Here is a 23,616-nt window from a genome sequence, read left to right on the forward strand (position 1 = left end):
CCCTAATTGGCGATCAGATAAAACATCAGTTTCAACTGATACAAAACTTGATTATTCAAGTAATAACATCCGAATCAAGGATAAAGATCTTGTTTTATGCAAGTATGTTTCAGGTTCTTTTAAAGATGCTGAAACAAAATATCATATCAATGAGAAAGAAACTCTTTCTTGTTTAAATGTTTTAGAAAAATGGAGAATGGATTTAATTCCATCAAGATTTTTACTAAGAACTGGTTCAACTTATGCTAGCGGATTTTGGCGCTACAATTTAAAAGTTGATCATAAACAAGGAAGACTTGTTAGATGGCAAATGCGCATCCAACAATTATATCCTTATATTCAACTAATAAAATCAGAAAACAATTGTTTTGCAGATACTCTGACAAGAGAATGGAGCAAGCTCTAAAAGTTCTCCACAACAGCTTAAAGCAAAAGGATGAACAGATTGAAATCCATAGCCAAAAGCTAAAACAACTCTCTTCAGAGAGGGGGGAGATGATTAAAATGATTGAAAGTCTAACCAAGATCATAAATGTTGAAACTTCAACAACAAAAGAAGAACCAACAAAAAAGACTTTGAATGAACAACAAAGTTTTTCATCAACATCTTCAGCAGGTTCCATGCCAGAAGAAGATATAAAAAAGTCATGGGCTGACAAAATTGAACAAGAAGACGATGAGCCAAAAAATGGTACAGACCAAAAAAGCGATGTTGTAGATCTACAACCAACAAAGAAGGTGTATGTCATCTTTGATGGTCCAATGAAGGGTATCTACAACAATTGGGCAATTGCAAGCCTTCACATTAATGGCAAAAATGTCAGACAAAAATCTTACCCAACAATTGAGGAAGCAAAAAAAGCTTACAAGGCTTCCTATAAAGAAATGACTATTGCTAAAGAAATTGGCCAACCATCAAAAATGGAGTCAAAGAAAAAGATCTCAGTGGGATCCATAATAAATCTCCAGAAAGAAAAAAATAAGCCAAAAACCCTTGATGATTTCATGGGAAAATGGAGATGGCTAGCAAACTTTAAAGAAGAGTTAGCACTTGAATGTTTTTACCCAGTCAATACCACACATGGGGTAAAAGCTAATACGGTTCCAGGAATATCCAAGGAATTGATTAAAGAATTTTATGACTATGGAATGCTTAAGACCGTGTATCTTGAAGAAGGAGAAGGTCGTAGATTCCAAGAACTCGCTGATCTTCCAAAAGAGATTGGTGATACAGCAAAGAGATTTAATGACTTCCTTGCTAAAGGAAGAGAAATATATCTCCAGTTCGAACAAACCTATCCATAGTTTTTTGAAGAAAATAATTTTATGGTTGTAAGACCAAGAACAGTCATCAAAATAGGAATTTCAAATAAAACTTATCTACCTCCAAATTCAGAAAGTATTGGATGGACAATAGATTCGTTCATTTACCAAATGAAACGTTTTTATGATAACCTTATTAGATATGGTTCTACCATTGTTAATTATAAGGTCCTCTACACTACATAAACTTGTCTCATGGTTTGTGATTCAAAGAAAAAGGTTTCAGAGGAACACCTCAAGTAAACACTCCATTATGAAGAACTATTCTCAAGATTTGAGAATGCTCTTAGCCAAATCTCAGATGAAGTTCAACAGGAGTGCTGTCAACACTTCTCAAAATACAAAGGGCATATCTGTAAATGGTGTGCAGAAAAAGTGTCGGTAGAAGTAGGGATGGCAATACGGGCCAACCTGCCCCATTTAGGCCCAGCCCGCTATTTGCCCAACAAAAACGGGTTGGGGCGGGGCAGGCCAACTTGAGGGGGTGGACTCAAACTTACACCCCGCCCTGCCTAAAGGCGGACTAGCGGGCTGGCCCGTCTATTTTTTTAAATAATTTTTTGTCGATTGTTATTAACAAATACAATGTTATTATAAAAACAATAAATTCAATATAAAGACTCTAACATTAAACAAATCTCAAAATAAATCCACCATACATTCAACATAAAACAAATTACAAAATAAATCCAAAAACATGAAATAAGTCTCAATATAATGCAGTGGTGAATCCGTTTTTTTTCTAGAGGTAGTGGACTAGTGGTGAATCAGCTATCACTTATCACTATCAGAGAGAGTGGGACAATTTGAGGTTGGGTTAGTATCATTGGCCCAATTGTTTATGAGGTGTGTAAATTAAAAATTCGATCACTAATAGTAAAAAAGGAATGTTTAATAAGCCCGTGGGCCAGCCCGCCCCCACCCCGCTTTGACCCGCTTTTTCAGCGGGCTTAACAGGGGCGGACCAACTAGAGAGATGGGCTCAAAATCTCACCTCAGCCCGCCTAAAATGGCGGGTTAAACGGGCTGGCCCGACGGACCGGGCCCATTTTGCCACCCCTAATTATCATTCATTTCGTTACTTCTTCTTACAATCTTTCTTTCTCTTGCCTGCAATTATCTTGCTATTATAATATTTGTTGCTATGTTTTTATTGCTCTTTGTTATGAATTAACATTTTTTTTACAACTCACATTCAATTGCATTTAACTTGGTCTTGAATGTGAGTAAGCGTAGCCCTACACGTTAGGTGATCGATCGGCATTTTTTAAGTGTATATCTTCCGGTTACCAAGACATGCTGTGCATAGACCAAAGGCCTTCAATTCTGCCACGGCCGCGAGATCTCAGTAACCATCGATTTCATATTTAGCATGTCAACTACTTTGATCTATAATTCTATGAACTTGATGAGGAATCTCTATCCATGACATATACAAGAACATATCCACTAATAAAATAGTCCTCCAAAATTGCTCCATCATGTGAGATGTTCTGCTCTTACCTTATGTGTTGGCGACCAAGACTTATAATTGACAATAATTTTGGTAATTTTATTCAACAATATGAGTATATTATGGTTTCGAACTCAAAAGAACCAAACACTAAAAACTCTTTCTTTGTTGAATTTGGCAACACCTGACCAGGGAATATTATTGGTGATCAGAGTAAATATTAATAGTTTTTCTCAACTTGCATAGTCAAAAAGAATTAATTAAAAAGACAACAAATTAAAAAAAATAGAATTAAAATTAATATTATATCCATTTTTTTTAGCGAATTAATATTATACCCATAAAAAAGCAATGCATTGATGTTTTTTTTTTTTTTTTTATCAAATAACCTAACGGTTAAAAATAGGGGTGTTCAAATCCAAACCGATCCAAAATAAAACCGCAAACCGATCCAAAAAAACCGAAAACCGCAAAAAACCGAATATTTTTGGATGTGTTTGGATGTTGTTTCGGAAAAACCGCTATGATCGGATCGGATTTCGGATTACTTTTTCAAAACCGAACCGAACCAAACCGAACCGCAAAAGTAAATTTTTATACTTATTTATTATTTTATTAGTATTATATATTGCATTAATATATTTCTTATTGGTATTTAATCTTATATATTGCATTAATTTAATCTATATTATTACCACTTCATCTATTTCAAATATAATCAATCATTTTCATTTTGTAATGTTAACTTTTTTAATAAATTTGTGTCATATTTTGTATCAAACATATTATTTTACGGTGTATGAGTAATATTAATATAATAAAAAAAATTACATGTTACACTTTGGATATCCAAAAACCGATCCAAATTAAACCGCATATATTTGGATCGGATCGGTTCGGATTTTTTTAACATAATCATCCAAACCGAACCGAACCGCACATGATTTTTATTTTGGATCGGTTGATTTTTTACCTCAAAACCGATCCAAACCGAACCGCGAACACCCCTAGTTAAAAATTCATCTTATAACAATTGAGTTATGTTTAAACTCATAAAAGTATGTAGACTTAAATAAAATAAAAGTGATTGAAAGGATTTGTACCAGAAAAATAAAAAAGTGTTTGGAAGAGGGAGCAATGGAAATGGATTGAGTTGTGAGCAAATAGCAATAGCAAATCATGGCGTCAATTTGGACACTTCACTTTCACTCGCTTTCTGTTCGCGTAAGTATCTATCTACTCACTCTCTTCAATTAGGTTTCAATTTCACACAATCATTCTTAATTTTTAACTCTCAAACTTCAAAAAAAAATGTAGCCTTTTTGCCCCTTTTTCATCGGTAGCAGTAGTAGCACCAGCAGAAGAAGAAGACATCGCTTCCTTATCACAAATGGAATTTCAACCCAACAATTCAAACAACAATGCATCACTTCCATTTCCAAATTTCATCATCAACTTCTTACTTCTATTTCCATCCCAATGCCGCAATTTCTGGTAGGCTTTCATTTCACCCTTTAATTTTCTTAATTTCTTATTTTAATTCAGATTAGGGTTTTGGGTTTTTATGGTATTTGATATGGATTTTGTAGACTAATCGAAACATTGGGAGCAATTTACCGATTTGGGTCTGTGTTGCTGTTGTAATTTTGGTTGCTTCTTTGAGGGCTCTTTCCAAATTTTCCAGGAAAAAAGAACGTCCTGGTTCCGTAGCTGATCTTGTTAGACGCGGTCAATTGAGATCGGATAGAAGAGGCATGTATGTATGATTTTATTCAACATTTTCTTATTGTTATCTATTATCTATCTGCCCAATGCCTAGATAAGTCAATTTAGATAATTGAATATTTAGATTAACCGTTAGTGTGGCAGAACAGAATATCAGTGTGTGTGTGTGTGTGCGCGTATGTTTGGATTTAGCAAAAGCCACACTTTAGAGCTTGAACAAAATTATGGTAACACCACAATTTTGCCAGACTAAACAGCAATCAAAATATGTAGTTAGTGCTGTTTGAGTCGTGAGGCTAACCTTATCCCTGGTGACCCACTTTTACCCGATTCCCCTGGTGGATGTTTGGCTTCACTTTTTAAAAGGCAAAAGTGATTTTTGGTGCTTAAAATTTTAGATGCATATGATTCATCTTGATGTATTTTCAAATAGAATTGATTTTTCCTTAGATTTGGATTATAAAATTGTAGTTGAGATTTTGAACTTTTGTCTTCAAATGTGATTTTTAGTGTCAGATTTATCGTTCAACTCACTCTTACGTAGGTATATTTAAATATGAATTACTTCAAATTCAACTCATTTTTAACAAAAATTACTTTATTCAAATCATTTTTCTTCACTACAGAATCAAACACAACATTAAACTCTCTTTTACCAAAGAAATATACATGAATTTAGAAAGATAATAATATATATTACTACTAGGTAGTGAGTTTGCCTATTGAGATTTAGCTTCCCGTTATTACATTGTTGTCTTTCTACATCTTTGTGTGCATGTTTTTCAGATCAAGGAATCTTAAATATGAAGATCCATTCGATAATCCCTTGGTCAAGGTTAGCAAAAGCAAATCAAGTGTAGAGATGTGTGGAAAGGTTTACCGGTTAGCCCCTGTCACACTTACTCAAGAGGAACAGGCGGTTCACCAGAGAAGGAGATCACGTGCGTATCAGTGGAAGCGTCCCACAGTTTTCCTTAAGGAAGGAGACTCAGTTCCTCCAGATGTTGATCCCGATACAATCAGGTGGATTCCTGCGAATCATCCCTTTGCAACCACCTCTACAGATATCGGTGAGGACTTTGCACACAAAAATGTTAGTCAAAAGCATGGAGTTCCTTTCCGTATTCAAGCTGAGCATGAGGCCCTGCAGAGAAAGCTTGAAGCCCTACAAAATGTAAGTCTTAGCAGAATAAGGAATTTCAACAGTCCTATGTTTGATGCGGTTTTAGAGGTTGTTGTGCAAATGCCATGTCTTTATCCTAGTTGCTAAGGATTTGGGGGTTTGGCTTTTGGCTTTCAAGCTGACACTCACTGAGTTCTTGTTTTCAAAATTCAACATTGATTCAACTTGTACGAAACAAAATACAAAACATTAGACATAACATGGCCACACGCATCAACACAAGTGATTTAAAACAAAATGCTTGACATTGAGACACTTGTGGACTTATCTTGACATTTTTGGAAGTTATTTAAAACAAAATGCTTTTTTTCTTTTAAAAGTCTTGTATTCTTCAAGTGTCAAGTCATATTTGAGTAATAGCAGTGTCCAAGTAATGTCTGAATAAAAAAAATTAATGGACCCCTAATGAAGAGTGTATGGATACATTTTGGTATCAGAAACATGTCCAACACTCTTACACCTCATGTAGAAGTATGTGCTTCATAGATTTTTACCCTCTTTTTTTATTGGCAGAAGGTTTTTACTCTCTTACTATATCATAAATCCAATTTAAATTTAATCAAGAATATCAAGAAATTGGATGACTACTTTTACCACTCACCTTTTGTATTATTTATTCTGCAGGAAGAGGAACTCAATAAAGTTGTGATAAATCCTATCAATGCTAAAGAATTTGAGAGACCATTCGACTCCCATGGCAGATTAAATGATCATGCAGAGAAGAGCTCTTTAAACAATCAGGTGAAAGATCCCCTCTCCTCAAAATTAGACAGCAGGCCGAATAACTTTGGAAGTGCATCATCATCTGGAGAAGATCAGAATCTTAAACTTTAATTTTTTTTTAGGCAGGCTATAAATTTCGGTATAAATATATATTTCAATTTGCTAAAAATTTTGTACTATTATCGGTGAGCATTGGAACTGTCTATTTGTATAGCCAAGGACTGTAAATATAATTTTATTGCTGCTGCTTTGCAAGTAACGCTGTTACCCAGATTTCATTAGGAGTTTCCCACTTCGTGCTACGAGACTAACTTATTCCAAATGCAATCTCCATGAAAATAGACATTGTACATTAGTGTTTCTCTCTTTTTTATTTATATTTTCTACAACTTACACGTTTTAAAAATACAAATAAAAAAACAGAAGACGACTACTACTACTGTTTTTGATATCACAATTTTGATGTATATAAATAATTTTCTAATATTAAATAATGTGATCAAAGGTGTACCCTCAATGTTTTATGCAAAAGCGATATTAGCTTGATTGCTCGACTTTGATATGACCCTTTATAAAAAAAAAAAAAACCATTAAGATATCACCACTTTCCGGAAAGGAGTCACCAGGAATTCAATTTGAAATGATAAAATATATTTGTCACTAACATGCCTTCCCACTTCTGTCAAAAATAAAAAACAAAAAATATGCCTTCACATTTTTGGCTTTTAGAAGCTTCGGTTGCAGTTGGTACAATTTAACTAATGATATTGATACAAAATTTGTGATAATTTTTTTTACCATGATTTTTTTTTGGAACAAAAACAATAGAGAAAGAGTAAAAACACAAAAATATGCTTGTTCCCACGAGAGGTTAATCAACGAAAACCAAGAATATCACAAAACCCACCCATGTTTTCCGCCAAACACTAATTTATTTATTTTTTTGCTTTAAAAAAAAGAAAGAGATTGATATGGAATACTCCAATTTCGTGTTTTCCATAGAAATCCCTTCGTGGGATTTAGCATTGCTCAAAACACAATTAGAGAGTATGATGAGAGTTATAGAAAAAAATTATAAAATAGTTATACAAATATAATTTCTCGTAACATTTAGAGGTCATTGTTATGATGAAAAAGTGTTTTATGTGGTCTAATGACTGATTGCTTAAAATTCATTCAAAATTTAATGACGATTGATGTCGTTACTTTAAATATAAACTTAGAACCATCTAGGTTCTTACAATTGATACGGTAACTTGATTGACATTATTCAACAAAAACAAATAAATTTGAATATAAATCAAATTTGAGCATCGATATTAGTTTTTCTTATTTTTTATCGAACCGACATCAATTTGGTCATTGAATTTATTTTTTATCGAACCGTCATTGAATTTATTTTTTATCGAACCGGCATCAATTTGGTCATTGCATCAATCATGAGTACAAATAATATTACAAACTTCTAATAGAAACTTAGAATCATCTAAGTTCTTACAATTGATACAATAGCTTGATTGATTTTGATTCAACCAAAAAAAATATAAATTAATTTTAAACATCAATATTAGTTTATCTTATTTCTTTTATCGAACGAACCCACATCAATTTGGTCATTATCAATTTGATCATTATATCAAATCACGAATACAAGTAGGACTACTCTAAACTTTTGCTTGTCGCTATCACATGAGAAGTTTCCTAGAAGCCGGCCATTCAAAATTACACAAATTAGGTTATGTGAATACCTAAAACTTGGGAAGGTTGGATAAATTATTATAAGTGGAAGTAAAGTTGCACTTTCTTGACACGGAATTATTATTATCCTATAAGTGCAAGCAGACAAGAATTAGTGTAAAGAAGTGGTTATTATCCCTTTGATAGGCAAAGACGTTTATAAGAAAATAAAAAAGTTGACAAAAAAGAAAAGGAAAGCAAAAGTAAAGGAAAAAATAAACATTAGAATTGAGGTTGTCATTAGAGGAAGTAGCCGCCAGCCACCATTTTCTTTTGAAAAGGTATATGCCGCCTCTGGGCAGTGTGACTGGCTAGTTCCCAGTGGCCACTAAACAAATACTAATGCGTATTACTTATATCAGAGGCCACATTACAGTTGAACCCAACAATAGTTTGTGTTTGATTATGATAATGAAAGAAAGTCAAATATAAATCAGATTTTACCATGTTAATTGTCAAGAATTTAATCCTTGAATTCAAAAAGAAGGATTTTATTTAAGGGAGCAACTTTATCCACCCTCACATTTCTATACAACCACACGTATTTCTCTGAAAGTATACATGCAGATGACACAAAAATACTACATTTGCCCGAAAGTACATGTCTATACAGCAAAAAAAAAAAAAAAAAACTACACTTATATGGAATATTCACAGTGACTTGGTTGGAAAAAATTTCTCCCTTATTTAATCAATAAGTTCAAATTGATAGTTAATTACATAAGTGTAGTTGTAGATTTTTAAACAAAGAAAGAAAAATGATTTTTCCATTGTATTATTAAAAATGTTCTTTTTTTTTGGAAATTTACAAAATAGTAGAAGTTATTAAAAGATAATTTGACATTCACTAACTTAATATTCATTGTAGAGATTTTAAATAATAAAAATCACATTTTTTCAAATTGATATCTCTCAAAAATGATTTTTATGAGAAACTATTGGAAATAGCTTCTTATTTTAAAGATTTTTTGAAATTTCATCATCCAAAGAAAGTAAACAAAATGATGAAATACTTAGTATGACATTTTAGGAAAAGCTAATCAAACCAATTTTTCATTTGAAACTTTTTTTTAAAAAAAAAAAATTTGTTATAACAAACTATCAGCCCAAAATTCTCCTTACCACATCAACGAAAAAGAATATTAGTTTCATGAGGAAAACTCATTTCTGGGATTTCTGAAGTCTTGTACTATACGGCACTCCAACTCTACGGAAAACTAGGAAAACTCATTAAACTGCGCATCAAAGGCTTTAGACATGCACATTCAGGCGAAAATCCAGAAGGATATTTCCAATTTTGATATTCAAAATTTTATATGAAAGAATAATATTTCAGCTAGAAGATGTCCTCCTTAAGATAACCTTATGACAAGCAAAATCTATAAAAGAGAGATGGTTGCTTTGGCAACTAAAGTCACACATGTATATAACAATTTCTGTCACTCGTTCTTGGCAGCTGCAGACTGCTTTGAACCAACAGAGAAGAATTCAGTGATGACTTCAAGGGGCATGCCTTTTGTTTCTGGAACCTTCAGATACACAAATACCCAGGAGATGCAACACACAACAGCATAAACTCCGAAGACACCGGCCAGTCCTAAAGAACTGAGCATCACAGGAAGCGAGTAGGTGACAATGATGTCTCCAATCCAGAACACTAACGCACAGATAGCAATGCAAAGCCCACGCACTCTAGTAGGAAATATCTCCGAGCAAAGGATGTTTGGAATTGGTCCATAACCCATGACAAAGAAGCAAAAATAAACCACAACGCATACAGTTGAGATTGCTGCATGGACAACGCTGCCAAAATCTATTACGCTTCCAAGGACCAATATAACTAGTGACACTATCAGCACCGGAATTGTGACAAGTAGTAACTGCCTGCAAATGACACAGATTGAGTTAGCATTTTACAAATGTGTTTCTGAATTAAATTATTTTTGTAAAATTGATTTCGTTAAATTAAGCTTGATGTACTGACAAGTGTATCAATAGATGGCTTTACCCAGCATATAAGAATTCTACCATTCAGTTATGAAAAAGATTATGATAGCATAACACCCAATAGGATGTGTTGTATACATATCGATGAAGATTCTATTTCATTTTTTTTTTTTGACAGTGAAGATTCTATTTCATATTAATGAGGTATCAATCATGGGAATATTTATAATAATAAACCATCAATTTAATTCGTCAACTATGATAGTCCCTAAACTATATAAATAAAAACTTTTTTTTATATATATTATATTTTAAAAATTATATTAGTCCCTAAAATATATGAAAATCATATCAATTTAGTCCTTAACATCTTAATAGAAGGGACGAAATTGACGGATTTCAAATGCGCTAGAGACTACTTATTACATTTATACACTTTAGGGGCTAAGTTGGAGAGAGAGTGATAGTTTATAGATTAAATTGATGGTTTATTCTAAAGAAGGTTTTTTCCACTAAATGTTAGCAAAAGAAGATTTCGACAAATATTTGATCTAAAAATAAATAAATAGAGAACACACCTTCTTCCAGTGACATCCATAAGCCTCATGGCTAAGCCTATAGAAGGAAGCATCAACAAGGTTGTGACAGCACTTATAAGAAAAGATGAAGACGTTGAGCTAAGGCCCAAATCTGCAAGAAGAACTGCAACACCCGCCTCTTCAAGGATTTGAGGAGTGTAATACAGAACTCCATTTATCCCCGAAAACTGCACAAACAGGGAGAATTAAGTGTTGGTCATCAAGTAGAAGAAACGTAACACTAAATTTATGTGGCAAACTGAAAAAGACACTGTGAATTGAGCTTGGAATATTATGGTTATACAAACTTCGCTAACATTGCGTACTGAAAGAAAAGAGCAAAGAAGAATTATGTATCACTTATCTTATTCTCCAGTCAAATTAAGTATGCTGTTTAAATTATTTCAGCTAATATTTTACTATATCTGAAAATTTTAACATGAGCATCATTACTAAATCTCTACATTTTCATTGTAAATTACTTGGCAGCAGCAAGCACTGCTACAAGATCAGTAATTGCCAATTCAAGTGCTATGATAAATACTAATAACAACACAATACTCTTTCAAAGCAGAAGGTTATATGTAATTTAGAAAACCCATCCTCCCCCAACACCAAAAAAAAAGGAAAGAAAAACAGCAGAAAGTGAAGGTAAGCATGGTCAAAATAACAAAATGATGAATGCGAAGAATACCAGATCCCCCTCTATCCACCATTATAATAAACAAGGCCAACGGAAAAGATAATTATGAATAGTAATGACAAGTTACCTGCTGAAGAAGTTGTATTCCAATCCCAACAATTAATGCATGCTTGACCCCTGGTTCAAGAAGAGCCTCCCAAATGGGACCTTTTGAAGCAGTCTTAGATGGGTGGATCATTGCAGGCCCAACTGGTTGTTCACCAATTAGCTCCTTGGAGTAAAGAGCTGGTTGGCTAACCAAGGCAGCTGCCTGGACAAAGTCACCTTCACCAGGAATTGATACCATGGATCCACGTCGAGATCCAGAAACCCCCACTCCTTCCTCATGCAGATAAATCCTTTTAAACTCCCCTTGCTTTTTTCCATCGTCACCTTTACCAGACCATTTCCATGCAAGCTGCCAACCACCTCCAATACCGGTACTACCAACTGGCTCACCTGACTCTTGCATGAGACTACTGTGGCGCCTCATGCTATTCAGCAAACTGCCATGGGAAGGAGGAGGCGGCAAGTCTTTCTCAAGGCTTGTTGTTTGACGTGAGATTAAAGGACTGTGCAAATCGTCATCGGAGTCCCCAGCAGCACCATCTGACACATAGTCCTCGCCTTCTCTTTGTAGGCTCTCTTCATCCCAATGTTCAGTTTTAATATGAGGCTCAGCTGTGCTGAACATGCTTCCAAAATTCGGAAACAAAGCGCTTCTCATGCTTCCTGTCTCAGGGAGCTTCTCATGAATGCTGCCAAATAAGGTCACAAGAGGATCCATGACAAGGCTTCCATGGCGTGACACAAGGCCAAGAGAACTCTGTCCAGTTACAGGTTTTGCTAACCAAGAGAGGCCTGCTTGAGATCCATATAATCGGATTTTGTCTTTGTCTGTTGTTTGTTCGTGACCATCACCCACCTCGTCAGCTGGGCCTATTATGTATTCTTCTATAGATGCATCCCCTCCGATTCCGAGACCTTCAACCAGCAATGCCATTTCGCCTGTATGAATTCATAAAATAATTTATCATAACAAATTACGATTTAGAGCACGTGTGAGGAAATGAACTACGATTTAGAGCAAAAAAAACTTAGGTCATCAATCTAAACCTTTATTAATAATTCAGAGTTTCAGGGGGAAAATCATCAACTTTACAATATAGAGTCATATCATAATAAGCTGGTATGATATAGTGTCAATAGCACAATACATATAACACCGGAAACATGTAAAACAAGTTCACTGTCTATTTTCAAATGAAATTACATTTTACAATCATGTGTTCTCTGTATGTAAAAAGTTAAAACTAGTGAATCATCAGTGATCACAAAAGACAAGATAAAACAATGAATGCAATTATATTATGAAAAGAATAGGGTGGCTCTCGTTGTAGTACAGTAGTTGAATATAGAGAAATGCCAACAATGCAAGACTAACTATAGGTCAAACAATTAACAGAGGTTTAGAGGTAAACTGATTATATGGTGTTTTCTATTTCACATTTATACTAAAATGGTGTTATTGTTTCCTTTCCTACAGTGTTATTAATAGGGGATCGTGGAAAATATCGGATCGCCAAAAATCTGCTATGAGAAATAGCGGATATCGTAGAAGGCAAATAGAGGAAGCCGCAAAGTAGTTGAAATAAAGAATTATACATGAAATAAAGCATGACGCGCACAGATAAAAGCTGCATAAACAGAAATTAAAAATTTCAGTAGTTCAAACAACTAATAAAGCATGAAGTGAAGAAAAAAAGTGGAGAGGCAAAAGAGTTTTAGTGATGAGAGGTTTATATACGACCCCATCTCATCACCGATTTAGCATTGTTTAATCGTTAATGTTATTAAAAATATGCCATGTGTATCTCACATAATAGTTTTAATGTTCATTAGGGAGAAAGTATTAAAAACAGTAACTTCCGCTATGTGAGCTATAACCACTATCACAGATATGCAAAAAGCCACCGCTATTGCAGAGGTAACAAGATCACAATAGCGTATCGGCTTTCGTCGTGATTGCTCTAAATCCCGATATGTGATAGCGGTATAGCGGCTCTATACCGATTATTTAACAACACTGCTTTTCTATACAACATCATAAGAGAAACACTATCTGTGCGTTTAAATTTGTAGGGTGGAAATAGGAAAAGCCAAGATTACAGTGAGCTGCAAACTAAGGATGGTTGGATGCAGATAAATAACTATGCAAGGGTCATTTAGGTCCGCAAAAAGTCTGAAGGCGCTATAGTTTGGTCAAAGTTCAATTAAGTGCATAACTTAAAATTAACAATTAAACGTTTGTCTGAAATTAAGTAAACATGAACCCAACATTACACAAGTAGGCAGTTTCTTATGGTTTAGATATAACAGTACCTGACACATCATCCTGGCCACGTAATCTTTGGAGAACCTTTTTAGCTTCCAGCATCTTTCCTTTACTCACGAGCCACCGAGGAGACTCGGGCAAGAAAAATACTGTCAATAGAAAATAGAAGAGCGAAGGAATTGAAAGAACCCCGAGCATTATTCTCCAGCTAGGTGATGGACTCAACGACATCACAAAAACCATACAATACGATAAAAACATGCCTCCGGAACCACTGAATTGGGGAAGTGTATTTAAGGATCCCCTTATATCAGATGGGGCAGTCTCCGATATATAGACTGGAACAAGAGTTACAGCAAGACCAATACCAAATCCATCAAGCAGTCTTGCTAAGCACAACACATAGACATTCGGAGACCACAACATTACCAAACTGCCCAAGAAATATAGCACGGATGAGATTATCATCATTGGTCTTCGACCAAGCCAATCTGATATGGGACCAGAGCAAGTTGTGATGACAGTAGCTCCAATGAGGGACATGGCCACCACAAGTCCTTCCATAGTTGTTTGCAAAGCAAGGTCTTTCTTAATGTACAGAATGGATCCTGCAAAAAAACATGAAGAATGAGTATCCAATAACCAATTGATCTGATACGATGCCTGCCCAAAACAATTTGCTAGTTAACTTGAACCATACATTTATCATATATTTGATTTTGTATAAGATATTTCTTTGATAAAAGATAAAATAAAGTCAAAATGTTTTCATATTAGCTGCAAGTTGTATTCATAAACTGTCTTAGAGAGGTTTTAGAAATAAACTTCAATCAACTTATGAACGAGTGGGGTGGGGGGTTGGATAGGTCAACTGGTTTGAGCTAAGAGATTAAAAGAGTTGAGGAGTTAAAGGTTCAGAGTTCAAGTCCTGGCAAGGAGAAAACTAACATAACAGTTAATTACTAACATTTGCCGTTTAAAAAAAAAATTTGCGACATGTCATAAGTTATTTTGATAAGCTTAGTCAAACAATCTGACAAGTGTTTATATGAGTAAATAAACTAAAATAAGTTGATCCAAACAGGTGATAGATCTGATTGAGTGGATACAATAGCAGCAAATTAAATAAATGTTATGAACTTAAAGGATCAAGCATGAGTATCAAAATCATTTTATGAAAAGTTTTGCATCCATCCATCCATCGGTTATCATGCATCTAATCTAATATAATCAAGAATAAACATTAAAGTATGAATGATATATACCAGCAATGGTAGCATTATCCCATCCTTGAAGAAAATTGCCGATGGAAGCAGCAATAGCAACGAGAACCGCACCTTTCATTTTTTGTGTTTGTTACAGCTGCACGCAATAGCATACAACAAATCTATCTATTAGTATTAGTATCACACACAATTCACAAAAGAAACGGTTTTATAGTCCAAGTCCAAGTCCAACTAACAGTGTATTGTATTGTGTAAGAAGGAAGAGAATAGTGGTGGTTGAGAGAGTGAGACTCGTGATGGAATATATGTATCTATCTATCTATCTATGTACTTTAAATTCATGATAACCATCATCATAGTAATAATAATAATAATAATAATAGAGGTGTCAAAATGAAATGAAAGGAAGTTACTCATAAACAATGAAAATATTAAATTAATTACCTGAAAATATAGATAGATGGATAGATCGATGTTAGGCTCACTCACTCAGTGATAGAGTGAAAGAAAAGGTTTTGTTTGGTTTGGAGGAGGAGACGGAGACGGAGACTGAGACTGATGAGACCAACTCGAGACTTCTTTTCCTCACTCAGCCGTAATTGTTTTCTGATATTCTAATCTTTTACGTTCTTTGTTCTATACTAAGCAACAAATACTCAGTCACCTTCACTTTTATTTTATTATTTTAAACTTTTCTTTAAAAATATCTTACTATTTATTTATTAATAATTAATATTAATTAAAGTAATAATATTATTAATAATCATGATAGACTTTGACAGTTTTTTTTAATTCTTACGATCACTAATTCAAGAGAAATAAATTATATTTACGATTATTTTGTGATGACCTTTTGGACAATTCTATAAAATGCTTTAATGTATTTTTGACTGTCTATATTATTTTGATTTTTATGTCAATATTTACATTTTTTTATGTATTTTTTTGTTGTCTAGTAGGTTAGTTTAAAAATGGTTGTTTTAATAATATATTCCATTAATTAATATTAATAATTGAAAAAAGAAAAGGCGGTGAATCTTCTGTGTAATGTAATGATAGATGGGTGAACTGGAGTGGATGGAGGGTGAGAGATGGAAGATTGAGAATCTTGTTGTTTGTGCTGTTAACGGACAAAAATGGTTACAGCCAGGGCCAGATCACATGATCGATCTCTACAATTTGGAATATTCTCTTATTCTAATACTTCAATTAACACTCAAAGTTAAACTAATTAACCATCGATATTTGAATGAAATGATAAATGATCTCTTTCAATTTAACAATAAAGTTTTAATTTGAATCCATCGTGAAAATGTATACTGATAAATAAAAGTTTCATCATTTATTATAATCTTAATGGATTCCATAATTAATCTTTACAATTACATGTGGTGTATATCTAATTCACATTAAATAAAGTTATTAAATTAATTAAAGTTTGATATTCACAGCACAATACCGACGTGATCCACGATAGTTGAAACGTGAGCCACCTTTCCCTTTAATCATTATGTACGGTAAGTGAGATTTAAGAAAGACTTAATAACTTAAAAAAAAAAAAAAAAAAAAAAAAAAAAAAAAGACTTAATAACAAAGGAGAATGTTAACAAGTGTTATGAGGATACTCCCTCCGTCCCGGTATATCTGAGCCAGTTTGGTTTTTCACATAGATTAAAAAAAATGTATAAATAAAGGGGAAAATGGAATATATTGAATTGGGAATGATGAAAGTAGTATTAATTAGAGTTATATTGTATTGGGAATGATGAAAGTTGTATTGAAAATTGAAATGTCTCAGTTATTTTGGGACACTTTTTTTTAGTAAATAGGTCAGATATTCCGGGACGGAGGGAGTATTATTTAAGCATTTTTTTTGAATGATTATTTAAGCATTTAAAAGTAGTAATTTTTGCATTGGAAAATATGTGGTTATGACTTTAACATGTATTTGACTTGTATTTTCAAAACATAATTTCTTTCTGTGAACACAATGATCTTAAGACACTTGTTAGCAAGACCCAATAACAAATACTAGTAATGGTATTATTTTAAAGCTGCCTAGGTTATAAGATGAAAAGTAAAAAAAAGTTTTGATAATAAGTGTCTTAAATGCATTGTTTAAGAAACAAAAAAAAAAGTTTGTTTTGAAAATACATATTAAACATATGTAAAAATCATAACTATATAATTTACAACGTAGAAGTTACTAATGTTAAACGCTTGAACAATGTCCTGAAAACACTTGTTAGCATTTTCAAATTTAAAATAAAGTAGAGCTAAATTTTGATTATCAGTTTAATGTCTTTTTGTTTTTGAATTAATTTTAAGGTCTTTCTATCTGATGTCTATAGGGTACTAGTTATTAAAGAACTAAAAAAAAAACCTTGCATTTAAAATAACACTTTTTTAATTTTCAAAGAGTAGAATAGACAATTTTCAAGATAATATTTTATTTTATAATTCCTTAACAATGAGCTATTGTACTTAAAAGTGAGTAATCGTAAAATGATTTATGTTCTATAAATACATTCGCAAAAAAAAAAAATGTTAACGTGTGTCTTTAAGAAATCAAAAACATAAATAAGATCTTAAAATTGTGTAACCTTTATCTTAAAAGTTTAAACTTTTATCTTTGCATATATGTTAACGCGTGTCTTTAAGAAATCAAAAATATAAATAAAATCTTAAAAATTGTGTAATCTTTATCTTAAAAGTTTAAACTTTTATCTTTTCATTACAAAAATAATTATTTAGTTTTGTTTTTGACTTTTTAACATGTGTCTCAAAGTTTTTTCTTTAAAACGGTCTCAAAGTTAACATGATTCTTTCTATAATAAAAAGCACCCTTAAAAAAAGTCAAACGATAAATTTTAATGTAGTCATGTAAATAAATAAAAATTCACGAATTCAAATTAGAATCAAACATTTGAGGCAACGTAAATTCTATTCATAAACAACAAAACTAATTTTGACTGTTTCAAAGTTCCTAAACTCAATCAAAGTCCGTCAATGTTGGTCAAAATACAAATATAGCAATGATTTGATTATTTTCTTCCTTTCTTTACCTTTTCTAATGGTCAAACCATCGTCCAACCATAGCACTTTCCACCCTTTTTTTTTTAATGTAGGAAAATAGAAGTATGCGTATGTGTACAATTGTTTCTTTCCATATTAGGGATTGCATCATTATTTATATGAGGTGTATTATTTAAATAACTATTTTTTAGGATAATTTATAAAACAATTAAAGTATATAAAAAATATGGATATAGATACAAAAACAAAACAATGTGGTTGTATAAAAATGAGCTTTTTTGCATTCTTATAATAATAATAATAATAAAAATAAAAGTCATGGACACTATCTTTCAAAAAAAGAAGTTAAAGGTACTAGTTAAGAAAACAAAAATAAAGAATTTTCATATTACAAATATTTTTATTTATACTTTTAATAGTTTTATTACATTGGTTCTAAGATATTTTTACTATATTTATTTTTTTAATTAATTTTTTAGAAACACTTGTTAATATTTTTTAATAATAATACGAGGGACATGTTTTCCTCTCTTTATTTTTCACTCTTTTTAAATATCTAAATAAAATAATTTTGTACTCTTGCATGCAATTATAGCCGTTCTTTGAACATATTATTTATTAGTTGAAAAATACTACCACTACTGGATTTTCTTTTGACCGGAAAATACTAGATTTATAAATATTACAATACACAGTTTCTTTTGACTGGAAAAAATATTGGACTGGAGTATAAGTTTCTGAAATTTTAATATCGGTCAAATAGATAAATAATTTAAATTAAAGTAGAAACTGGCGTTAGAAAAAATAAAACATTAAGTGCAAGAATTATTAAGAAAACAAAGGGCACATTTTACAATATATATATATATATATATATATATATATATATATTGATCAAATGTGTTACGATGATATACTTGGATTACAACATGAATCTTGAAATGAATGTATTTATAAATAATGAACTCTTTTTTGACTGAGAAAAATAGATTTTTAAATAATAAAAATATTTTCTTTTGACTGGAAAAATACTAGACTTTTATATGTTTATGAGATTTTAATAATATTAGTCAATAGACATATAATTTAAATTAAAGAAGAAATTGGCGTTACAAAAAATAATTTCGTTAAGAATTAGAGAAAACAAATGGCAAAAATTTCCCTCTCAAAAAAAGGAAAAATGGCAAAAATTTCAAAAAAAGTAAAACAAAAAAAAAACATGAAAATTGGAAATTAATTAATTAATAATATAATATACTCTTTTGACCGGAAAATACTAGATTTTTAAATATTACAAATATTTTATTTTGACTGAAAAAATACTAGGGGAAAAATACTAGAATTTTATAATCCGGAAAATACTAGATTTTTAAATATTACAAATATTTTATTTTGACTGGAAAAATACTAGGGGAAAAATAAATACTAGAATTTTATATGTTTTTGGGATTTTTTTTTGTGGTGGCCGGGGTTTGAACCCCGGACCTTGTATATTTTTATACATTGTCCGTACCAACTGAGCTAAGCTCACAAGGACATGTTTTTGGGATTTTAGTATGAGTCAGATAGATGACAGTAAAAAAAAATAGTCAAATATATATATATAAATAATAACATTAATTGCAAGAATTAGAGAAAACAAATGGCAAAAATTTCAACGACAGAAAAATAGAAAGTAAAACCAAAGAAAGGGAAAAGATTAAGTTTAATGAAATGTGCCAATGATACTTGGAATACAACATAAAAATTGAAAATCAACGTATTAACATACTTTTTTTTTGTTTTTAAAAAGAAGGTTGTTTAAGATTTGTATACACATATTAAAAAATACAATAATCGTTTCTGTAAGTATATCTTAGTTGGTAGGACATTGTATTATATATACAGCGGTCGGTGTTTGAACTTCGAAATTTTTATTTATTCACCTTAAAGGGTGAACTTATATCCAGCAAACAACTTGACAGAAAAAAATGCAATAGTCTCGTTAATAAAAATGCAATAGTCACAAGTTATAGTTCAACTCCCAGATACGTTGAATTTGTTAAGTCGGACCAGAGTTCAAACTCCGATTTCTCCACCTGCGTATGTGAGTTTACAATGGTTATTGTTATCTCGTCCATCTAAAAAATATTATAATAAATATAAGTTAGAGAATAATCATTTTACTAATCTATCCTTATTAATTAATTAATTCAAAATATTTATTGTTGGTTCTCTTTTGAGGTGAATAAGTTAATTTTGACGAAGCTGACAAATATCAAGATGCCACTAGTGGAGTTCACTAATAACACAGTTGGAAAACAATAAGGGTGAAGATTTATTTTAGGCTTTGTTTGGGAGTTTGGAGGGGAAGGGAGGGGAGAGCTTTGGGGGGTTGGAAATATATAGAAAAATGGACAAAAAATTCACATTTTTTGAAAGAACTGTTTTTTTAGAGAATGATAAACTAATACTTATGATTAATATACTTTTAATTTTAAGAATATAATAACAACATAGATTGGATTTGAAAAATTCATATAAACCCTCCATAACCCCCCAAAACCCTCCCCCAATACAATTTTTGAGTTCCCCCAAATGAGGGGGATTTTTATTATGAGTAAAAAATTAACCTCCAAAGCCCTCTCCTCCCAATGTATTCTATCCACTTGCTCCTTCCTTTTTTCCAAAACCCTCCCCTCCCCTCCCCTCCAAACTCCCAAACAAAGCCTTAGTCTTGGAAAAAAATTATAGGACTTAATTAAGTCATTGAGAAAATTTGTTATTGGCCTAGGGGTCAACACCTACTCAAATAAACATACATGGAGTATCTACTTGTCATTTTCAAAAAAAAAAAAAAAAACTTCATCTATTCGTAAATGAATAACTAATGTTGCTTTTAATTTTGAAAATAACAAATAAAAAAGGAGCAGGGGGAGTATTTATGTGTATTACACTATTCATTGTCACGGTTTATAAAAAAATAAATAGTTCCATACTCCCATGCACATAAAATTTCAAGAAATTAATACATTTTAGGCATTTAATTCAATAAAAAATATGTATGTTATATTCGTAATAGAAAACATTGTATATATGAAAATAAATTAATGTAATAATTAGAAACCAAAAAAAAATCTAATGTGACATCTTTATCAAATATTCGTCTATTAAATATGCATTCTATAAAGAGTTATCGATCGTCTTAATGTTTTTCAATTGTATCCTAACAAGAATCATTGCAGATTTTAGAATCCTCGAGGAAGAGATAGCACATGCATGCATTGTCTAGACGAAGTAAAGTTCCCAAACTCCTTTGGAGACACTAATAATGTACTTATTCCTAAACGTAATAATCAACTTTTTTTTTAAGGAAAACGTGATAATCAACTTATTGTGCGTGATTTGCGCCCTATCTCTCTTTGCAGCTTGGTTTATAAAATTCTTTCAAAGACTTTGTCAAATTGACTTCAATCTGGTTAGATGAGATTTTATATATATATATATATATATATATATTTTTGCAACTTATTGTGCGTGAGGAAGGGATTGTTTATAAATTTTAACAAATAAAAATATATTTTTGACAATATTAGAAAACGTAAACGGATAATGATGTTAGATGATTTTTTTTCGTTGAATTAAGTGTTAGATGAGGTGCTGTTCGCACCACTATTCTCTCTCATTCGCACCACTATTCATATATACACCATTTAATGATGTATACGCAGGGACGGATCTGGGGTGAAATTATCAGTGTGGCCAGGGGCGGATCTGGACTCACAATATTAGTAGGGCAAAAAAAATCCGTCAAATAATTAAATAATACTAAATTTAATAAAGACGTTACAAGAGATTGATCAAATGCTCTAGCAAAATACCCGTGCATATGGACGTTAAGCCTGTTGCGCTCTTTTTTTGGAAGCAAGTCGCAATTGCTTAGAAATTTAAAAAAAAAAAAAGATCTCTGTATTGATATATGAAGAAAAATATAGACAGATGAACAGATTGTACAAAACATTATTTATGTATAAATGCGAGTAAAAATATAGACATGTGTATAAATTAAAAATAAAATTGATCCCCGTATTAATATATAAGTTAAAGTATAGACACATGTAAGCATTAAAAAAAAATAGGTTCTTGTATTAATATATGCGTAAAAATATAGACACATATATAAACATAAAAGATGTTTGGAAACTAATAATAAAAAAAGTAAAAAAAAAATTGGTGTGGCACTTGCCACACCATGCCAGGTTCAAATCCGCCCCTCAGTGTGGCTAATCATTTTAGCAAAATAAATTACGCTAAAAAAATAAAAATTGTTCATATTTTAACGACAAAAACAATAGCCAAGACTTGAACCCGGAGTTAGGAAAACATGCACTTGACAACTAAACCAATGCAACATATGTAAATACATCTCTAAATTGAATATATAATATAAAATTTAAGCTTGAATATTTAAAAAAAAAAAAAAAAAGTTTGGGGTGGGCTGGTGTGGCAATAGCCACACCCAGCCTTGAACAAATATGTCCCTGTGTATACGGTCTTTATTATAGATCACATACACCATTTAATGAACAAATGTAAAATGTTGTTTTTTGCTTATAATAGTGACCAGTATGTATGATTTTACATTTTAATATACGTTGTTGAATCTGTTGTCCATGCCAAAAAAAATGTATCTCCAAATGTAGCTATTGCCATTAAGAAGCTTAATTGGTTCGGTAAAAAAAAGTGGAGCTATTGGATTTATTAGTTGGTGATGGGGAAGAATTGTCGGTAGGGGTTGGAATGAGAGCAATATTATGTACTATTAAGCAAAATTCAATGGAAGCAATAATATTGTTTTCCTTTTGTTTTTGTACACGCTAGATGCTTCATAATAAAAGAGTCGATTGCCCATTTTATTTGTATTTTTTGCAAAGATGACGTATAGCAATGCTACATTTATTCTTCTATTGTTCTTTGGCACATGCTTGTTAGAAAGACCGCAAACTTGTTGAAATTATAAGAAGCTTAATTGGTGGTCTAGAATTCAATATCTCATGTGAATTGTGACAGCGTGATAATTTCAAACAAGTTTTCTTTAAAATATTGAATTACTTCCCAGGATCAAATATTTCCTGCATATGGTCGTATTGCCATAGAATCATCCTAAGAGGAAAATAGCCTCTATGATAAGTGGCCAACCCAGCTCGAGAGGCCCGATTAGATAAATGGCCAGCCCGGCCCAACCCATTTATAATTGGACCATAAATTCTAGAGTCTAGCCTGATCCACGTGGATCATGGATCAACCCGACCCAACCTGTTTTAGTTTTCTTTTTTTAATTTATTCTCATATATATATATAGGGTTATGTTACAAGCCACCCTTTGGTGGTGTCTTTTATCAAGTCACACCTTAAGGTGTGATTTTCACTTTTTAGTTATAACTTTGATAAAAGACACCTTCCTAAAAGTAAGTTGGTGTCTTTTCGCAAATGCTCATAGAGTAACTTGATAGAAGACACCTTCATAAAAGGTGTCTTCTATCATAACCCATATATATATATATTAGGATGATGTATTTTTTATATATTAATTACTCATAACTATCAACATTTGTGATAAGAGTATTTTTATATAAAATGGTTCGTTCAAGAATTTGGTCGTCATCATGTGTTGATTGAAATTGGTCCC

At 31.9% G+C, this 23,616-nt stretch overlaps 2 protein-coding genes across 2 annotated transcripts; one reads left to right on the forward strand and one right to left on the reverse strand.

The window, feature by feature from the left end:
- Window positions 1-3,877: 3,877 nt before the first annotated feature.
- On the forward strand, window positions 3,878-6,662 carry MCD1 (multiple chloroplast division site 1). Its single transcript, XM_085757241.1, has 5 exons — window positions 3,878-4,000; window positions 4,094-4,270; window positions 4,366-4,532; window positions 5,288-5,675; window positions 6,309-6,662. Exons 1-5 carry the CDS (start codon window positions 3,956-3,958, stop codon window positions 6,516-6,518), a joined length of 987 nt encoding a protein of 328 aa, XP_085613367.1. The 5' UTR covers window positions 3,878-3,955; the 3' UTR covers window positions 6,519-6,662.
- A 2,746-nt stretch (window positions 6,663-9,408) lies between these two features.
- On the reverse strand, window positions 9,409-15,536 carry TMT1 (tonoplast monosaccharide transporter1). Its single transcript, XM_085757242.1, has 6 exons — window positions 15,357-15,536; window positions 14,952-15,048; window positions 13,734-14,294; window positions 11,440-12,359; window positions 10,670-10,857; window positions 9,409-10,028 (listed from the first exon to the last, which is right to left on the reverse strand). The coding sequence occupies exons 2-6, from the start codon at window positions 15,028-15,030 to the stop codon at window positions 9,584-9,586; spliced, it is 2,193 nt and encodes a 730-aa protein (XP_085613368.1). The 5' UTR covers window positions 15,031-15,048; window positions 15,357-15,536; the 3' UTR covers window positions 9,409-9,583.
- Between the last annotated feature and the right edge of the window lie 8,080 nt (window positions 15,537-23,616).

This window comes from Medicago sativa, chromosome 3 (genome assembly GCF_051527215.1).
Source record: "Medicago sativa cultivar Bolivia chromosome 3, Bolivia_mono, whole genome shotgun sequence".
NCBI lineage: Eukaryota > Viridiplantae > Streptophyta > Magnoliopsida > Fabales > Fabaceae > Medicago > Medicago sativa.